This window comes from Carex rostrata, chromosome 6 (assembly GCF_964058835.1).
Source record: "Carex rostrata chromosome 6, lpCarRost1.2, whole genome shotgun sequence".
Classification (NCBI taxonomy): domain Eukaryota; kingdom Viridiplantae; phylum Streptophyta; class Magnoliopsida; order Poales; family Cyperaceae; genus Carex; species Carex rostrata.
Genome location: NC_135923.1, coordinates 13,941,121 through 13,959,033, shown reverse-complemented (window position 1 = coordinate 13,959,033; position 17,913 = coordinate 13,941,121). Strand labels below are relative to the sequence as shown.

The 17,913-nt window shown below is 33.0% G+C and overlaps 2 protein-coding genes and 1 pseudogene across 4 annotated transcripts; 1 reads left to right on the top strand and 2 right to left on the bottom strand.

The window, feature by feature from the left end:
• Positions 1-2,158: 2,158 nt before the first annotated feature.
• LOC144555932 (nuclear transcription factor Y subunit B-6 pseudogene) lies at positions 2,159-3,031 on the top strand (annotated as a pseudogene).
• A 5,706-nt stretch (positions 3,032-8,737) lies between these two features.
• CRLK2 (Protein kinase superfamily protein) lies at positions 8,738-17,387 on the bottom strand. Of its 3 annotated transcripts, XM_078303978.1 has the most exons (10): positions 17,267-17,387; positions 13,281-13,416; positions 13,021-13,103; positions 12,497-12,876; positions 11,593-11,746; positions 10,937-11,063; positions 10,680-10,768; positions 10,330-10,401; positions 9,880-10,083; positions 8,738-9,239 (listed from the first exon to the last, which is right to left on the bottom strand). In XM_078303978.1, exons 4-10 carry the CDS (start codon positions 12,826-12,828, stop codon positions 8,919-8,921), a joined length of 1,299 nt encoding a protein of 432 aa, XP_078160104.1. In that variant the 5' UTR covers positions 12,829-12,876; positions 13,021-13,103; positions 13,281-13,416; positions 17,267-17,387; the 3' UTR covers positions 8,738-8,918. The 3 variants fall into 3 exon arrangements, with proteins under 3 accessions (XP_078160104.1, XP_078160103.1, XP_078160105.1); XM_078303977.1 differs by lacking the exon at positions 17,267-17,387 and having other exon boundaries at positions 13,281-13,510; XM_078303979.1 differs by lacking the exons at positions 13,021-13,103; positions 17,267-17,387 and having other exon boundaries at positions 13,281-13,507.
• LOC144555650 (uncharacterized) lies at positions 14,334-16,274 on the bottom strand. The gene is made up of 4 exons (XM_078304051.1): positions 16,253-16,274; positions 15,307-15,605; positions 15,093-15,204; positions 14,334-14,842 (listed from the first exon to the last, which is right to left on the bottom strand). The coding sequence occupies exons 1-4, from the start codon at positions 16,272-16,274 to the stop codon at positions 14,334-14,336; spliced, it is 942 nt and encodes a 313-aa protein (XP_078160177.1).
• Positions 17,388-17,913: the final 526 nt, after the last annotated feature.

Here is a 17,913-nt window from a genome sequence, read left to right as displayed (position 1 = left end):
TTTTAAGGTGGTTGTAGTTGTTGTTGTACTTGTGTGTTGTAGGAATCAGTTTCTAGATTTTTGTACAATTTTTTGTCTGAGTACTAAGGTTCTAAATAACGTTTATCGTGTCATAACGGAAAACCTACAAAAAAAGCTATAGCGAATAGCGTCGTTATAGCGAAAGCTATGCTACATAACGTTTTTGTATTTTTATAAAAATTATATCATATATTTGTACTAAATATCAACATTATCTAAGTCTCATAGAACAATAAATAACATCAAATTAATTAAAAAATTATAATATTTATATTGAACCAATACAAAGTTCAAATTGTGACTCAAAATATCCATAGTAAATATTATCATAAATATTTTTCTATTCAAAATATATCCAGCATCGTGACATAATCTATCTTTTTTTAATTTAAATTTTAAAATAACTTAGACATCATGGAATAATTAACTATCTTAATCTATTCACAATATTCAAACTACCATATAGTAATTATCATTTTGTTACTTCAAGAAATATCTTAATATATTCAATCTGAGCCTTTATTTAAAACCCATATAAATTGAAAAGAAAAAAAAAAGCTCATGTTGTATAGCGCGCTAAAGCTTCCTTATTTGATTTCGTTTGATGAATCTCTCATTTAATAATTAATAGTTTAATATAAAGCTTACTACGTCAATAGCAAAAAAAAAATCACAGTTAAAATTCAATCTGAGACTTTATTTAAAGTCCATATAAATTGAAAAAAAAAAAAAAAAAAACAGCTAATGTTGCATAGCGCGCGCTATTTGCACTACACGCTATGCGCTATAGCAGACTGCTATTACTGCTATAGCGTCTGTAGCTCAAATAGTGTGTTTTGATACCATATCTTAGCGTTTAGGATCCAAAAGCATTATAGTGCGCTATTTAGAATACTAGTGAGTGCTGAAAGCGGTTTGCTTTTTTTTTTTTTGTAAATATGCGCCAACATCATTCCCTCCAAATTAGAACCTCTCTGTTCTAAACAGTTATTTCTAAGCTTGCTAAAAAACCATAATTCTCGGTTCTAAATTCCTAAATTTTTTTTTTTTTTTGGAAAATAGAATATAGTTGAATTCAGTAACCTCGAGCTTTCTTGTAAGCATCTCTGATCTTAGTTCCCTTTATATTATGTTCCTGCTTATCGCTGCCGTAGTTCTCATAGAAGGAATTTACGACATGTAATTTGAATTGTTCGATTTAAATCAAACGCGGTTATATTTTATGAGCATATTTTCCCTTTTGATATCACAGCCATTTGAATCAGATGATTATAAAGCATAATACATTGATTATCGTAACTGTGGCGGTTGATGTGAACTCAACTATCCATTTTATAAATCTAAGATAAACAGAGCAAATTTCCAAGAATTTTTTTTTATAAACCATAATTAGAAAAAATATTTTTATGAAACCATACTTTTATTTTTTATAAAAACCATAAGTTTTGGATCCGAATTTTTTTTTTTTTGGACTGAAATGGTATTTGGTCTCATATATTTTTACAATTTTTCAATGTATTTTTTCTCGAAATCTATAAAAATGGTTGGGACCGAAATATCATTTCGGTCAAAAGAAAAAGAGACTTTTCTAATTATAGTTGCGCATACATGTGACTTCTCTACATATATATAGTCTTCATTTTCTGTAGGTTCCATATTTCTAAATGCATTTCATCTTTCCGTATATATTTTAAAATTCCTAAATTCTTTTATTTTTAATTTAAATATATGTATAATATATTGGCAATGTTATAGCAGCATGTATATATCCTGTCAATGTGTAAGCAACAAATCGAAAATTAAAATCGTTCGGTATTAGATTCAATTATATGCTTGATTTTTTGAAAGAAAATCTGTCTAGTATTTTTAATTTTCTTATAATATAAGGAAGTGGTTTAAATATGTACAAAAAAAAAAAAGAGTTTAGAGGTACACGCTTGTTTACCTACCAACCGCCACAAATAATCCCTCGTCATGGTTTGACCGTCAATTACTTGGTGCCAAGTTTCAAGCCAGTAGGTGGCCTCCAGGATATTGTGCCACGTGTCCCTCATGGACGCGAAAACACGACGGTGCATTTAACTGGTTTTGTTCTCTCTATATACAACGCCTCTCCACTCTCTCCTCTCTTCCTCAGTGCGTCAACATAAATTTGCATTTATTTTCCACTAAAAGAACAATTCTTTTTAAACCACCATATATAACACATTACAGGCTCCATATACCATTACCACCGTTTCGACCAAAGTCACATCAAGCTGGTATGAACTGCTCAAACCCGTCAGAGCGTGACCAGGCCATGCCGACTGAAGGCCAAGGCCAAGCCCAGGGGGGGATCCGGGAGCAAGACCGGTTCATGCCGATAGCCAATGTGATTCGGATCATGCGACGTGTGCTCCCTCCTCACGCCAAGATATCTGACGATGCAAAGGAGACCATTCAGGAGTGTGTATCAGAGTACATCAGCTTTGTCACCGGTGAGGCCAACGACAGGTGCCAAAGGGAGCAACGCAAAACCATCACGGCTGAGGACGTGCTCTGGGCCATGAGCAAGCTTGGCTTCGATGATTACCTTGAGCCGCTGTCTGTGTACTTGTCGAGGTACCGTGAATTTGAAGGGGACCAACGCGGGTCTATCCGTGGCGAACCACTCACTCTCCTGAAACACAGGCATCAGATGGCTACTGGTCCAATGATGGCACATGTCATGCCGCAGCATGCGTACCCAGGGGCAACTCAGGTGCCACCGCCACATCATCAGTATGTGTTTTTTGGAGAAAACGGGATGCCTGATGGGTACTACAGAGGGCAAGGAGCGCATGAAGACGGCGATTGTGGGACCGATGGTCCAAGCACTCCACATACCCTGCCACTTATGAGCAACCTTGATAATCATCATGATAGTTCTAACTATGATAATTTCAAGTAATTAATCAGGGACAAACTGCAAGCATGCAAATTGCAAATGCATGCATGCTCTTATGCTATGTGTTAGAGTTGTGTGGTACTTAGTCTAAATTCTGGGCAAGTAGATTTTAGGGTTTGATGTTTTTGGATCGGCGGTAAGAGAAATTAAAGGGAGAGGGGGATTTTACAGGGATGAAGTTTGGGGGTGTCTATCAGTATGGTTGTCTTAGGAGGCGTCGTTCGTACATGTCGAGGTCTCATGTATCAGTTGTGTGTGTTGTTCTCTATTTTGTGTTCTTAATTATGTGTTGAAGTAATTGCTAATGAACAAAATGACTTCACTGCTTGTTGGTTGGGTTTAATCTGTCAGTGATGATTTCCTTCATTTTCTTTTTATTTCTTTTAACAGCTGGTGCATGCAGGTAATTCAAGGAATAGTTATCTGAAAAAATCTGTTGGTATGGCCACTACTACAGAGTTTCAAATCTGCACCGGTCAAACAACACCGGATTTGACAAAACCGGTTCTGTATGTATCTTAGCAGCGGTTAAACTTACAACCGGTGCTAAATGTCTGACATACAACACCGGTTTATTTCTAAAAACCGGTGCTAAATATCCAGCACCGATTTATTATTATTAACCGGTGTTGTATGTTAGACATTTAGCACCTGTTTTTTAAATAACCGGTGTTGTATATTTAGCACCAGTTTGTGCAAATAAACCGGTGTTGTCTGTTAGACATTTAGCACCGATTTATTATTATTAACCGGTGTTGTATGTAACAGGTACAATGTTAAAACCCTAGCTGCCTCTTTCTCTCTCTCTCAATTGATCTGTTCAGAAAGCTACGCGAAATTTCACTGTTTCAACTCTCTCCATTGTTTCTCCACTCCATCTGGTGTAAACTCGGGTAACAACTTGTTCTTTGATTCTTATTTGTGAAATGTTTCGTAAATTGTTGAAATTGATCTAAATTTATGAAACTTGTAGTGCATTTTGTTTTTTTCAAAATATCGATCCGCTTCACTCTCTCCATCATCTCTTCACGTGAATTTCCACTCTTCCTTTAGTGTTTCTCTGCTATTTTGGATTTTTACGCTCCCTCCACTTGATATGGTTAGTAAATATTATTCTCAATTTAAATAATTTAATTACATGCATGTTAAATATTAATTTAAATTATTACTTTGTTATATAGATAGTGAGTATGGCTAATATAACATCAGTGTCATTTCAGTTTATATAACACCAACTCCAAAACCTATCAAATCAAGTTCAAATGGTGAATCCAAACCGTTCAAATTAATTTACTTTATGAGTGATGCGTTTACATGCAAACTTTTTATATTTTCGAGTTATTTTAGTATTAAATCAAGCGGTAAAAAAAATTGAAAAATGAATGTATTAAAATTAACTTAAAAATTTGCACATTTGACCACTTGACTTGATACCAAATAAACTCAAAAACTTGTAAATTTTACATGTAAACACACAACTAATGAAGTAGATCGGTTTGAATGGTTTGGATTCACCATTTGAACTCAATTTGATAGGTTTTGGAGTTGGTGTTATATAGACTAAAATGACACTAATGTTATATTAGCCATTCGGTGAGTAGTTTATTATATATGTATATATAGATTGAATAAATCTATATATACATTTGGTGAGTAGTATTGTATCAACCAAATAATACCGAACATATATTAGTATGCCTTTAGGTCATATGCCCATTCAAAATTAATCCGATAGGGATTAATTTTGAATAGTTCCCATTTTGGGACTGCTTTTTGAATGCTTTGTCTCATTTAGGATGTGATCACAAATCAACGGATTTGGTATTTAAAAAAAATTCGATATCATTTCTCCTTATTGTTCCCACGAGTACGTATTGAATTTCATGTCCAAACGGATATGATTGATTCTTACGCGTACTTGGGGAACAGGGGGGAAATGATGTCGAATTTTTCTTAAATGTTAAATCTGTTGATTTGTGTTCACCACTGAGACAAAGTATTCAAAGAGTGGGTTAGGATTGTGCACCAGCCCTATGTAAGCCCTAAACTCATCAATTTTTAACTCTAACATCTTGCAATTCATTAATTGTGACAATTACAGATGGATCGGCAACATTGGATGTATGGAATACCACGCACCACTATTGAATATTGGTGAGGTGCTGAAGAATTTTTAAAATTTGCTGAGAAATATAAGGAGAACAATGGCGAAGACTCGATCGTGCGTCCTTGTGTAGATTGTACTAATTTTATGAGCTATAGTGACTCTGAGGAGGTGAAAATATGCATTATTTAGAAAATATGCATTATTTAAATATATATAACGGTAATGTTATGATGCTTTTTTCACTATATAGAAACTAATTAATGAGCATTAAATCCAATATTTACTATTGCGAATTTAAAATTAAATTAGTTATTTTTAATTTTGTAAATTAATCTGGCAATAACATTAATTGCAACTTAGAGATATATAATTTGTTACTGGTATCGAACTAATGCAATATTACAACGGAGACATATTATAAAAATGAAAATATTTTATAAACATATTATAAGATAACAAAAAAAATTCTCATACAAACTAACATCTCTCTTATATTAAGTATGTAGATTCATGAAAATATTTTACTTTGATATTCTGACATAAAAATGAACATCCAATAAACTTAATTTGTTAATTTGTTATTTTAGACGAATATAAGAGAAATAACTTGTGAAATTATTATAGATCTACCAAACGTTTTAAAAAAGTATCTTTTAGACATCATTCATTCATATAAATTTGATATTAAAAAAAAATCACGCATCGTCTTTTTTGTAGTTTTAAATATGTAAAGAATTATATGTTTCCAAGGTAAATTCTATACGTATGAAGATACAATAATATTTTTTTAAAATCGATAGTATCCTTCTGTGATATATAAATGATACATAATAAAATGTGTCTAAAGGTATTTATTACTTAGCGTCAGATTAAAATTGATCGGTTGTTTAAATTCTGCAATCCAAAAATTATCAATGAATTAGTACATTTTATTGAAAGGTTGTTTAAAATAGATTTTATTACTTTGTGTAGAACCTACTAAGTTCCTATAAATAACCAATCAATTATCAATTAATCCAAAAGAAAATTAAATGACATTTAAAAAACAGAAATAAATCATGACCAATCTGAAAAATTAAGTATTTGACAATCAATTATGTGTGATATGTGTCTAAATAAATTTAGATTCAATATGAAATTTCATCTTTTATTCACAGTCGTTGGCGGATCAAGACATCTAAGTGCTTAATATATAAATGGAGATGTATTTCATATATTAATGTATTTTTAACCATTTTGTCATTTATCAGATCAATTGTTCAAATTTCAGACATGAAAAAATCAATGACTATTATGGTGAGAGAAACACCATAAGAAATATTATTAAGGATCATACAAAGACTCCATGTTTGAAAAAAAAAACAATGTACAAGAACAAACAATATCATCATTCTTTAATGAGAGAAGAGTTATCTCTTTATCTCTTCATTTTTGTTATCACTTGCATGCCAAACATGATTTAGTTATTTTTCCAGAAAGTCACAAAATTAGAGGAAAAAGATAAGAAATATCATCGCTTTTTTATGATTAGGAGTTATATCTATTAATTTTCTCCCCATTTTATTATTGCATTACCAAACATGATCAAGTTATCTCCGTAGAAAGTCAGATAAATAAAGTAAAAAAGATAAGATATATTATCACTCTTTTATGATATAAGAGTTCACATTTTATCTCTTTATTTTATTGCATTATCAACCATGATCTAGCTGTTAGCTTTATTTTATTATGTGATCTATGTTATTATTGTGCACCAATTTTATTTAAAGAATTAATGAAAAGACATCTAAATTTTTGATGGAAAAATTCAGATTACTATTAATAAATATACTGGTCCCAAAGGTTCTCTCAGAATATATAAAAGACCTCTTCTCTATTTGGACAGATCCCATTCCAAAAACATTTTTTCACCCACTTATTTTAAGGGATCGCATTTGGAAGCGTTTTATGTGTTACTGATTTTGAGGGATCTCATTCTGAAAACGTTTCGTCCATTATTTTATTGAAAGAGAGAAGTAAAGAAAACGTTGAAGGTCTCCATCACCAGATATGAGAAAAACCATTAAAGATCAATATTAATGCTTCGCCTAAAGATGCTTGCACTTCATAACTGTGTAAGATTTAAATTTCTTTACTATTTTATTTTGAATTTACGGATTCTGAATTGCTTGTATTCTAATTGTAAAACACGTTGTGGCACTAAAAGTTTTGAAACCTGTTATATATATTATATGAAGAAAATGGATATTAGAAATAATATTGAGTTTAATGGAAAAATAAGTTGTTTTGATGGGCATATATATATTGAAAGTTTTGAAAGCTGGGATGGTATTCGGCAATTTACTCTAGTTTTAACGAGGAAAATGAAATATTTCAATTTTTTTATGAATAAAATAGAAAATTCAAAGTTTTGACAAGTATGTGACTAAAAACCTTTATTTTATTACTAGCTAGTCTATATGCACTGCTTTGTTTCATCCTTCAGTTCTCCAATCTTAATTCAGTTAGTATATATTGAGATTTGGATCCAGTTCTCCAATCGTAATTAATCAGTTAATTTGTATATTGAGATTTGAATTTTGAATCACTATGGTCTAATTACTATGCTATGGCCTCTAGAACTGATCTACCATGAAAACATAGTAATGAAGTTGTTGAATAATACGTATGTCATATAATCATTATTTTTTTCAAACAGGTCTCTGATTTTTTTCGAAAAATTTGACAAATTGTACGAACAACATGCTATTTATTTCAAATTATTCATGGACATTATGAATCTTTGTTTATTTCGTAAAAATATAAATATTATAGTATATTGATTATTTTATAATAATAAGGATACTATTTTCATATTTTTATCATTGTTATATCGAATTATATATTTCAAATCTTTCTGAATTAATCTTTTATTATAATCTTGTTACAAGACTACATGCATTATGCAAGCTAAGGCTCTGTTCAGCCGCACCATGTCCATTCTCAATTAGAGACCGAACCGCACCATGTCCATTCTCAATTAGAGGCCGAACAGGATCTAAATGATTGAATGTTATTTAAATAAAAAAAATAACAATTTTTTTACTTGCGGTCAAACTGACAAATTTGACGGTTTCCCAAGAAATTTTACTATTACTGCAGTTTTACTTTCCGAAAGATAACAGAAGAGAAGAGTAATTACAAAAATAAATAAAACAAAATTTAGGTCAGTGCTCCCGTGAATACCGGGTAGAAAGTAGAAACCAAGGCCCATGAATCTCATTGGCTGGTCCATTGATGCTTGTAAATTTGCGTTATTTATTTCAGATCAAACAATCTAAATAGAAATTAGACTATATAACTATCTTTATCTGTCAAAAATTTGTAAGTTTCCTACTGTTGAAACCGAATCCCTAGACATATATATATGCTGCTACTGTTACTTTGAATAATGACACAATTCTATCCGATCCTTCATATTACAAGCAGACACTTAGATCAAGTCTTAAACAGCCACCTGATTTAGATTAAACGGTCCGATTGAGGTTTTCAACTCTTCACGGATCCCCCGAGCAATGAGTTCAATATCAGAAAGAAAAACTGAAAATCAGGTTTGTGTCAGAATAATAAAGAACCAATGACAATTACAAATATAATGTTATCACATAACACAAAATCAAAAGTTTGTAAAGCCAACACCAGTATATCTGAAACATAATCAATTTTCCACGTGGAGCATCCAATCCGACAAATACATCAGGCTAACTCAGATTAAATAGATTTTGAGCTCGAAATATACATCATATATTCATGATCCATGCTTACACCAGACCATCTACAAAAATAAAAAATAAGAAAAGGAGGACGATCTTATTTACAATTCATTTAAGCTCCTAATGCAGTTCCATGCATCTCCTTCATGCTTGTGATATTTGAGAGCTCCACTTGCTGCAACTCAATTGCCCGCAAAACCCCTGAAGTATCAGTTCTCGAAAAAATACTTGCATCTTTTCTTAACCGCCTTTGTCTTATTCTGGAAATAGCCTGGGTGATGTCAGAAATGGAGGGGCGCCTTTTTGGCAGCTTGTGCAAGCATCGATGTGCCACATCAGCAAGCTGCCGTACCTCTTCGGGATTGCTTTCACCTAAGAGATTTTGGTCAAGTATTTCGCTCCAGTCGGGTTTCCCGTCTCCACCTAAAGAAGCCTTGTACAGAAACATTTTAGAAAACATCTGATTTAAGAGAGACAATATAATTATGCAAATATACTTAAGATCCAAAATACAAAATTATGCCTCACCCTGAGAATTTTCCCAAAATATGTTTCTTTTTCTATACTTTTCTCAGATATTTTTTTTAAATATACTTAATATTCAAATTAATCGTACAATTATGCCTCATCCTAATACCTATCCTAGTTGAACCATAGTCAGTATGCAACTAGATTTTTTCTTTTCTTCTCAATTTAAACATAATGTTTTATTTATTTTAATTGAGTGCCTGCATTTCTGATCTTTTCTTTTTCCTCCTACCTCGTAACTAATTTAGATAATGATAATGATAATGATAATGATAACAATTATAAGATGACTTCATAATCAGAATAAAGTCGAAAACCAATACCGTAATTATTTTTCAATCGTGGTACCAAAATATTGTTTCTTAGCGGTTTCAATACTATTTCTCATCATTTTGTCCTTTTGGATTGTGAAGTTAATGGTATATTATTACTCCCAGAATTACATTGGATTGCATGACAGTCCTTTTGGTATCTTGTGAATTAATTTTGATGTAATCCACTTAAAAAATCTTACGGAAATACTGAACAACAATAAGGGAACTTACAACATTAATATAGTCCAGTAGACCCTGCTGAGGATTAATCACAGTTATAAGCTCAAACAATATAATCCCAAAACTATATATATCGCTCTTTTTAGTGAACTTATTTGTAGACATATAATCTGGATCCATGTAACCATATGTGCCTTTCAAGCCTGATTTTCGCCCGTCGAATACTTCTTCCTTGGATAGCCCAAAATCAGCAACCTTCAATGAGAACAGTTAAAAAATTATTCTTGCCAGGCTTTTCTTTCTCTACTTTGGTTTTGAGGTGTTTGACCAAATTAAACTTTAGTTCAGCAATAAAAGAGAAACAAAAAAGGACACTCTTTGGTTAATTTGTCTTGGTACATTAATATTTACTGGCAAGGGGCAATGTATCTATTAAAATTCAGTCTTAAATTTTCCCATTTATGTTCAAATAAATGTTGATTTAATATCAAGCTGTAATACCTTAGCCCTCATAGATCTGTCCAAGAGGATATTAGCTGATTTTAAATCTCTGTGAATGACGGGTGGCACTGCCTACAAAATTAAGCTAAGGTTTATAACTAAGGATAGCTAACAGATCTGATATAAATAAACACACATACACACACCAATGATGTTATCAACATCATGAAAAGCACCTTTAGGTTTCAAAAATTGTAAAAAAAAAAAAAACCCTTTGAAAAGAGGGTGCACGTCTATTCTACTCAAATGAAACAATAATTTGAGTAGCTTTTCCAAAATATTTAAAGGCAGCCTTATAATTCGATAAACTTATAATTATTTTTAATGAAACCAAAACTGGTATGCCATACCCCTTCATGAAGGTATTCGATACCATGAGAAATATCATTGGCTATTTGCAGCCTTTGTTCCCAGCTCAAAAATTTCTGATTATTTTCACCTGAAAAGCAAAACCAACAATTTATTAAAAATGGTATCTAGCTGGTATTATGCTAAATTGCTAATTCTTGTCGTTGTTTTGGAATGTTTGGCCAGAACCAGTTGCCCAGTAGACAAGAAGAAAGTACCACTAATACAGGAAATGACTGGTATGGGATGATTAACTTACTGTATAAGCGGCTTGCCAAACTGCCATTGCTCATGAACTCATAAATAAGTATCCGCTGGCCTTTATCTACACAATATCCCACTAAATTCACAAGATTCCTATGATGCAATCTACTCAGCAATGCTACCTGTAAAATAAAAAGAAAGCAACCATTTTAATAAAAGAAACATGTCAGCAGGATGTCATATAAAGAAATAATCAGTAGTGAAGGACCTCTTATTACTAAAGCTTTTTATAGCATTTGATGCATTTGGAACATTAAAAATATTCAACTTATTTGTTAGTTCAACAAGTTAATCATGGATGAAATACACTGTTACACTACTAAGCATCCATTATCGGTGTGGTACGCCATGTACCAGTTCTTACAAATGCTCAATCAAAACAATTAGGACTCTCATAGGGCAATTAAGCCTCAGGTAGAGCTTATTCTAAGTTTGTAAATTGACAAACTCACAATTGAGCAATTTAACTAAAGCTAGCTTATTCTAAGTTTGTAAATTGACTAACTCACAATTGAGCAATTTAACTAAAGCTAGATTCAGTTCACCCCCAAATTGAGAGAATACCACAGTCAAAAGAAGAACAATAAAAACAGGATGTAGTTGGTTTATACAAGTGCTGGACTTCACCCCTCAGAAAAAGTAGGAGCATACCTCTGTTTGGAACTCTCTCTCGCCTTGTTTCGAGTCACTTGCAAGTACTTTTACGGCAACTACTTCTCCTGTCAGCATCACTGCTTTATAAACTGGGCCAAAAGACCCCTGTCCCAAAACGGTTGTGAAGTTCTGTGTGGCTTTCTGGATATCCCTATGTAGATAAACATAGTCATTTATGCTGATATAATTTTGTAATTTCACATATAAGCCAAGACTTGCAATTCCACCAGGCACACGTCAGTGTGGCTATCCGTTAAATACAGTACTACTTTTGAACTTTCAAACCATTCTTCTTAAATTTGTTAGGTATTATTGTATATCAACACCCCCAACCAACCCCACCCCCCCAAACTCCAATCCCAGCATTTCATTTATATTACAATAAAATGCAGAATTAAACAAAATAGTTAAAAAAAATGTAAAATTTGGTCTCCAAAGAGATTTTCATATAGAGATCATGCTAAACAGAATTGATCGTTTGAACTTTAAAAATCGAGATTCGATGTAAATCACGGGACAATCCGTGCTTTATAAAGCATTCTAGTCTAAGTCCAAATAAATAAGCCTAACTTGACCAATCATCATCATTAACATTTCAAAGAGAATGGGGTTTCAAAAAAACATTTCAAAGGGAACAACAAACACCCAAAATTTTATTTCTTTATTGTGATTATGTTCTTTGTGCTTTTGTACTCTTTCATCATAGTCCACATATTTCCCAACAAAACTACTTAGTTCATTGCAAAACTGACTTGTGTTTTGATAAACAAATTGGAAATTTGTAGTGTGATTTACAAAGTTATTTCATTAATTGTTTATTGGCTTGTGTTTGCATTTGGATCAACCAACATGTCCTGCATTATTATCTAAAATATTAATTAAGAAATATTGCTAAGCTTACTTATAATGATATCTTGGGATTCCTGAAACAGAGAGAGGCTTCCCCACATCTCTACTCCGCTTCCCTCTCCCACCCCAAAACTGTTTCCGGTTCTGGCTCTGATTCTCATCCCCAAATTCCAAATCATCTGACATCGCCACACTAGAATCCACACTCACAGAATTCTCTCCGTTCACACGGATGGGAGTTGTAGACGTAATACTGATTCGTCTCTTCAAATTGGGCCTCTTTTTGTAGTATCTTATGAGGTAGAACACACCAATGGCTATAGAAATCCCGACTACAACACCTCCACTTACTCCAATAATTGTTACGAGAACTCGGCTTGGCATTCTTCAATTCAATCACTTCTTCTGAGTTTTCAGAGAGTTTATTATGTTCTGCGAAGGTAAAGCATTCATAATTGTTAGAATTCTGTGGAAATTTGGAAGAATAAAATGTTTATTGGGTGAAATTTTCTAATGCAAAAAATTCTGACAAAAAAAAGCTTTTTTCATTCTTTCAAAATTAAGAAGAGCATTTACCCTTTTGTTTCCTTTTATTTATTTGTTGGGTGGGAGGAAGAAATTGAGGTGAAGAAACATAACTCCACAAAATCCCATTAAACCTGAAAATTGAGTAAATTCTAATTAAACCCATGAGAGTTATTTTAACCAGAAACCCCAAGAGTCAGAAAACAAAAGGCTACAATTACACTCATGGATCCAAATCCCAGACCAAAAAAAAAATACTCAACTCGAAAACCTGAAACTAAAAGACTCATCGTTAGAAACAACAAACCTACCTCAAGTAAAAAATCTAAACAATTGCTCCCTGAAATTCTCCTCAAGCAAACAGTTTTCTCAGATGGAAAGAGAGAAGCGCTGTTATCCGGGTTGAACTCGTCATTCCTCCTTGTAAAGTACGTCGCGTAGACTTGGCTGAAAGAGATGGACGCTGGTCTTACTTTTCAAAAAAAGAGGTTTTTGTTTATTGAAGGGTTCAACTTTAAACTTGGAAACTAGAAATAAACTAAAGGGGAAATTTCATATATCCCCCTCAAAAACTTCAATATTACGTATTTCCCCTCAAAAAACTATAATAACATATTTACCCTTCAAAAGATGAAAAACTCACATATTTATCCAAAATCACTAAACCAGTCAAATTTAATACTTAAAATTAAATAAACAATAGTAATTAATGAAATAGGACCATTTTACCCCTCTCTTCTTTCTATCTTCTCTTTACCTATCTGCTCCAATTTCTAGCGCCAAAACAATGCTCCAATTTCTAATGCCAAAACAGATGTGCCAAAACAGATGCGCCAAAATGAATTTTAATAAAAAAAACTAGATGACGATGACTGAATATGCATGGCTTGTAAACTCAGTGGAGTTGACTCCAAGTCAACTCTGCCTATACAAATAGAATCTGAAAATGCTTAGGAAATAAATGCCTATACAAATAGTTGAGTCCGAGTCAACTCAATGGCTTGTAAACTGAATATGCTTAGGAAATAAATCTGAAAATGGCTATTTTTTTTTCAAGTTATACCAGTAAACAATATACATATAAAATACAATACAACACATTTCTTTTCAACATATATAAGTCAAAACAACCAATTTCTTATAAACTATATTTTAGTAGATTTCATATAACATTTCATATAACCAACCATAAGCTATTTCAAAGTAGCAAAAAGTAAAATAACCTAAAAATATCTACTACTATGTATGTTCCAAAAGCATCATTGCAATACCAGCAAGTTTTAAACATACAAAATGCAAGTATTGACAATTATAATCACAATCAAAATTAGTAGACATCACAACTATTAAACAATCAAACATCATCACTTCGCTGTTGTACCAAACTTGCTTCGACTCCATATCTTCTTGTGGTTCTCATTAAGAAATGTAATTGCATCTGACCGCTTTTTAGCGATTTCATCTAGTAATCTGTCATGCTCACTCAGACAATAGGTTTTTGCTGCATCCCACATGTTATTTCTGAAAAAATCACCACGAAATTGTTTCTTGAAATTGCTGTACAAGTGCCTCATGCATTCTCTGTGCTCGACACTAGGATAAACTAATCCGATAGCTGCTTCTAACTCTTTTTGCGTGTCAGATGAGATAACAAGACCATTTGGTGTTCCAATAGCTCTTTGTAGTTCCCTAAGAAACCATGCCCATGATTCTGTATTCTCCGATTCAAGCACGCCGTAAGCTATTGGATACATGCAATTGTTACCATCAATGCCCGTGGCTGCCGCTAAGACACCATTAAACTTTCCTTTTAGATGACAAGCATCAAGGCCAAGGTAAGGTCGACAACCCAATAGAAATCCCTTGGAGCAAGCTGCTAGTGAAATAAAAAATCATTGAAAATGCTTCTTTCCATCTTTTGTCTCAAAGTCAATGTCCACGACACTTTCTGGATTTCTTCGTTGCAATTCCTCTTTGAAATCATCCATCTTCATAAAAGAGTCCTCCCACTTACCATACATATCGGTATAAGCTTGCTATTTTCCTCTAAAAACTCTCATGTAAGGCACGTCAACATTGTAATTCTTCATTAGCCATCTTTTGAGCTCGGCAACAGAGACAACCCATCATATTTAACTTATCAACAACTACACTAGTAATCCATCCTTGAGTGGCAAACTTATTACCACATTTGTTACTTTGTGTACATGAATGTTTATCAATCAATCTTCTAACCTATGCAAATGAAAAAAACAAGAGATTGAAAAATAATATTAGTCAAAAAAAAAAACATCCACAATACAAAAACTACGAAAACTTGATACATTAAGTACTTACTTCAAAAGTAACACCATCTTGTAGGATAGAGGCATGAATCCGCCATTCACACTCTCTACTTGCACATCTTGCTATAAATCGTGTTGGCTCACTTTTCTCAATAAAGTACTGGAACTCATTCATCAATGCATGATGATTTAGATCCCTTCTAAATGCAACCACATTTGGAAACTTTGAGTTTACTTCTATTGTTGAATTTTTCTTGCTATCTTCACAAGTTTCACCTTCGTAATTAGGCAACTCATTTTCACTATCAGTACTATAACGGCTATGATAGCTTTCTTCAGAGGGGCAATAGTCTGAATCATCATCTCCATGTGTCTCGTTAGGTCATTCAAATTGTACGAACAACTCTCCATATATATGCTTTTCTGAGAGTCAAAACAATATTTTTTCCTACAAGAGTTCTTGATTGATCGAAAGAAACCTCCATATTTCAATTTTAGTTTATACTTCGATGAAATTTGCCTAAAAATAACCAAAAACAATAAACATCAGAGTATATGGATTTAATAAACTTGAACCAACAACTAAATTTCAAAGAAGACAATAAACCTGTATATATAGGTATCTACGTTGATAAAAACCAGAAACTTGATAATTTGCAAGTGTATGGAGTTAATTGGTATAAAAGACAAAGTTATTCACTTTGAAGTTTGAAAGAATAACTGCACCATCTCAAACTACAGATTTAGTGTGTATTAACTCGTATATAGCTGCAAACAAATTCAGTAATTATAGACCCATATACCAAACTTCAAAGTGATTTGCCTAGATGATTTGGAGCCCAAGTTGGCCAAACTGAAACTGATTTTTTACAAATTTAATTCCAATCAAGCACACGACTAAAATTAGTTGAAAAAACTAAAAACAAATTGCAGAGTTTGAGGCTTAATCAAAGAAAAACTAAGTTTTTTTTCTATCTTATACTTTTTTTAACACAAACCTTCATAAAACTGGAAGTACATTATGTACATTCTCTATATACCAACCCGCTGAAGCACAGACTGGTGCGGTATTCCCATGTGCTCCAAAAGTACTCATTTGCAAGTGTATGGATTTAATTTTCCACTGTAATGCTAACCCCTTCTTATTACAATTTCTATTGGACATTTTCACAAACACCTTATGTGCGACTCAAATTCCATATTTTTTTCTCAGTTTTTATTTTTAGTTACGAAGAAGTACTAGTCAATTATACTCCCATAGAATTGCTTGCAGTTTGAATTCAACCCCAAATTTCATGCATGTCAAGTTTCAACGGATACAAGGGATACAAAGAAAATAGATGAAATTACTTACTAAGTTTCAACGGCTACAAGGGAAATTGATGAAATTACTCAAATAACAAAAAAAATGCTGATATCAGAGAGGGACAGGGCGCTTATCAGAGAAATGAAAACCTAAATTAGTACTTACTCGATAGTAGGCGAATTAGGCATGTTCTCTCATCTAGGTCTCGAGGGATCGCTCGCAACCAAGTCTACATAATCGGTATTGTACGGAGCAAATAAAGATTGGCCGTTCAAGTCTGATGCTATATCATAGAGGCTCGGAACAAGCGAAGATTGGGGCGACGATGCCATATGCGAGAGGGGCGAGGCTCCAGATTTTCTTTGGAGAAGAAGTTTCTGTGAGAGGAGAAGAGAAATTTATAGCGAGAGAGAGGGGAAAGGATTTGGCGGCATAAATTTTGGGAGCATCTGTTTTGGCGCTAGAAATTGGAGCATATGGGTAGAGAGAAGATAGAAAGAAGAGGGGTAAAATGATCCTATTTCATTAATTACTATTGTTTATTTAATTTTAAGTATTAAATTTGACTAGTTTAGTGATTTTGGGTAAATATGTGAGTTTCTCATCTTTTGAAGGGTAAATATGTTATTATAGTTTTTTGAGGGGGAAATACGTAATATTGAAGTTTTTGAGGGGATATATGAAATTCCCCCTAAACTAAATATACCTTTATCGCGCCGATTCGCAATTCCAGCACAATTTGCTCTTAAAAGTGGATATTATTTTTTATGGCGGCTTTGTGCTTTAGTTGGATCGACTACCGATGAAGATTAATTTTAGAGAGGTTTAATGGATTTGCTTTGAGTTTGAGGAGTAGTTATTGCTACAGTACTTGCCCAAAACTAAATGCTCTCCCTGTTGCATTAGCTCCTTCGAGTACCTAATATAATATAATAATGTCCATTGAGTTTATGCGAAAAGGAATCTCCTTTTCCTTTGATACCTCCATGATTATTTTTTAAGTCTTAACGCGGCAATAAAATAATATATCCAGTTGTGGTAATAATGGAATGGAGTCATGGAGCTCTGTACGTTTATGCCTCTAAATGGCAAATGGCAACTTTTTTGACTTTGGTCAACGGTATGGCCCTCCCGGGCTCCCTATGGGTTGTAGCTTTAATATATTTGTCGATTGCTCAATCCGTCAATACAAGGGTAAATGCAAATAATAAATCTGTCAATTGCTCAATTCTTCCGATGGTACGGGATCTATTACGAAGTATCCGAGTAACATAGACATAGATGCTTCCCTATGGCACTAATAAAGTTCCAGTATTTAGTAGACTAATTCATGCTTTCCTAATCTGACATCTC

Coding starts and splice junctions, on each gene's coding strand:
- CRLK2 (XM_078303978.1), bottom strand. CDS start 12,828: ATGCCAAGCCGAGTTCTCGTAACAATTATTGGAGTAAGTGGAGGTGTT. Junction 11,747..12,496: donor ATCCCAAGATATCATTATAA/GTAAGCTTAGCA, acceptor TTATCTACATAG/GGATATCCAGAAAGCCACAC. Junction 9,240..9,879: donor TACTGGACTATATTAATGTT/GTAAGTTCCCTT, acceptor TTTCTGTACAAG/GCTTCTTTAGGTGGAGACGG.
- LOC144555650 (XM_078304051.1), bottom strand. CDS start 16,274: ATGTACTTCCAGTTTTATGAAG. Junction 15,606..16,252: donor GTACTTCCAGTTTTATGAAG/GTTTGTGTTAAA, acceptor ATGATGATTCAG/ACTATTGCCCCTCTGAAGAA. Junction 15,205..15,306: donor AAGATGGTGTTACTTTTGAA/GTAAGTACTTAA, acceptor TCATTTGCATAG/GTTAGAAGATTGATTGATAA.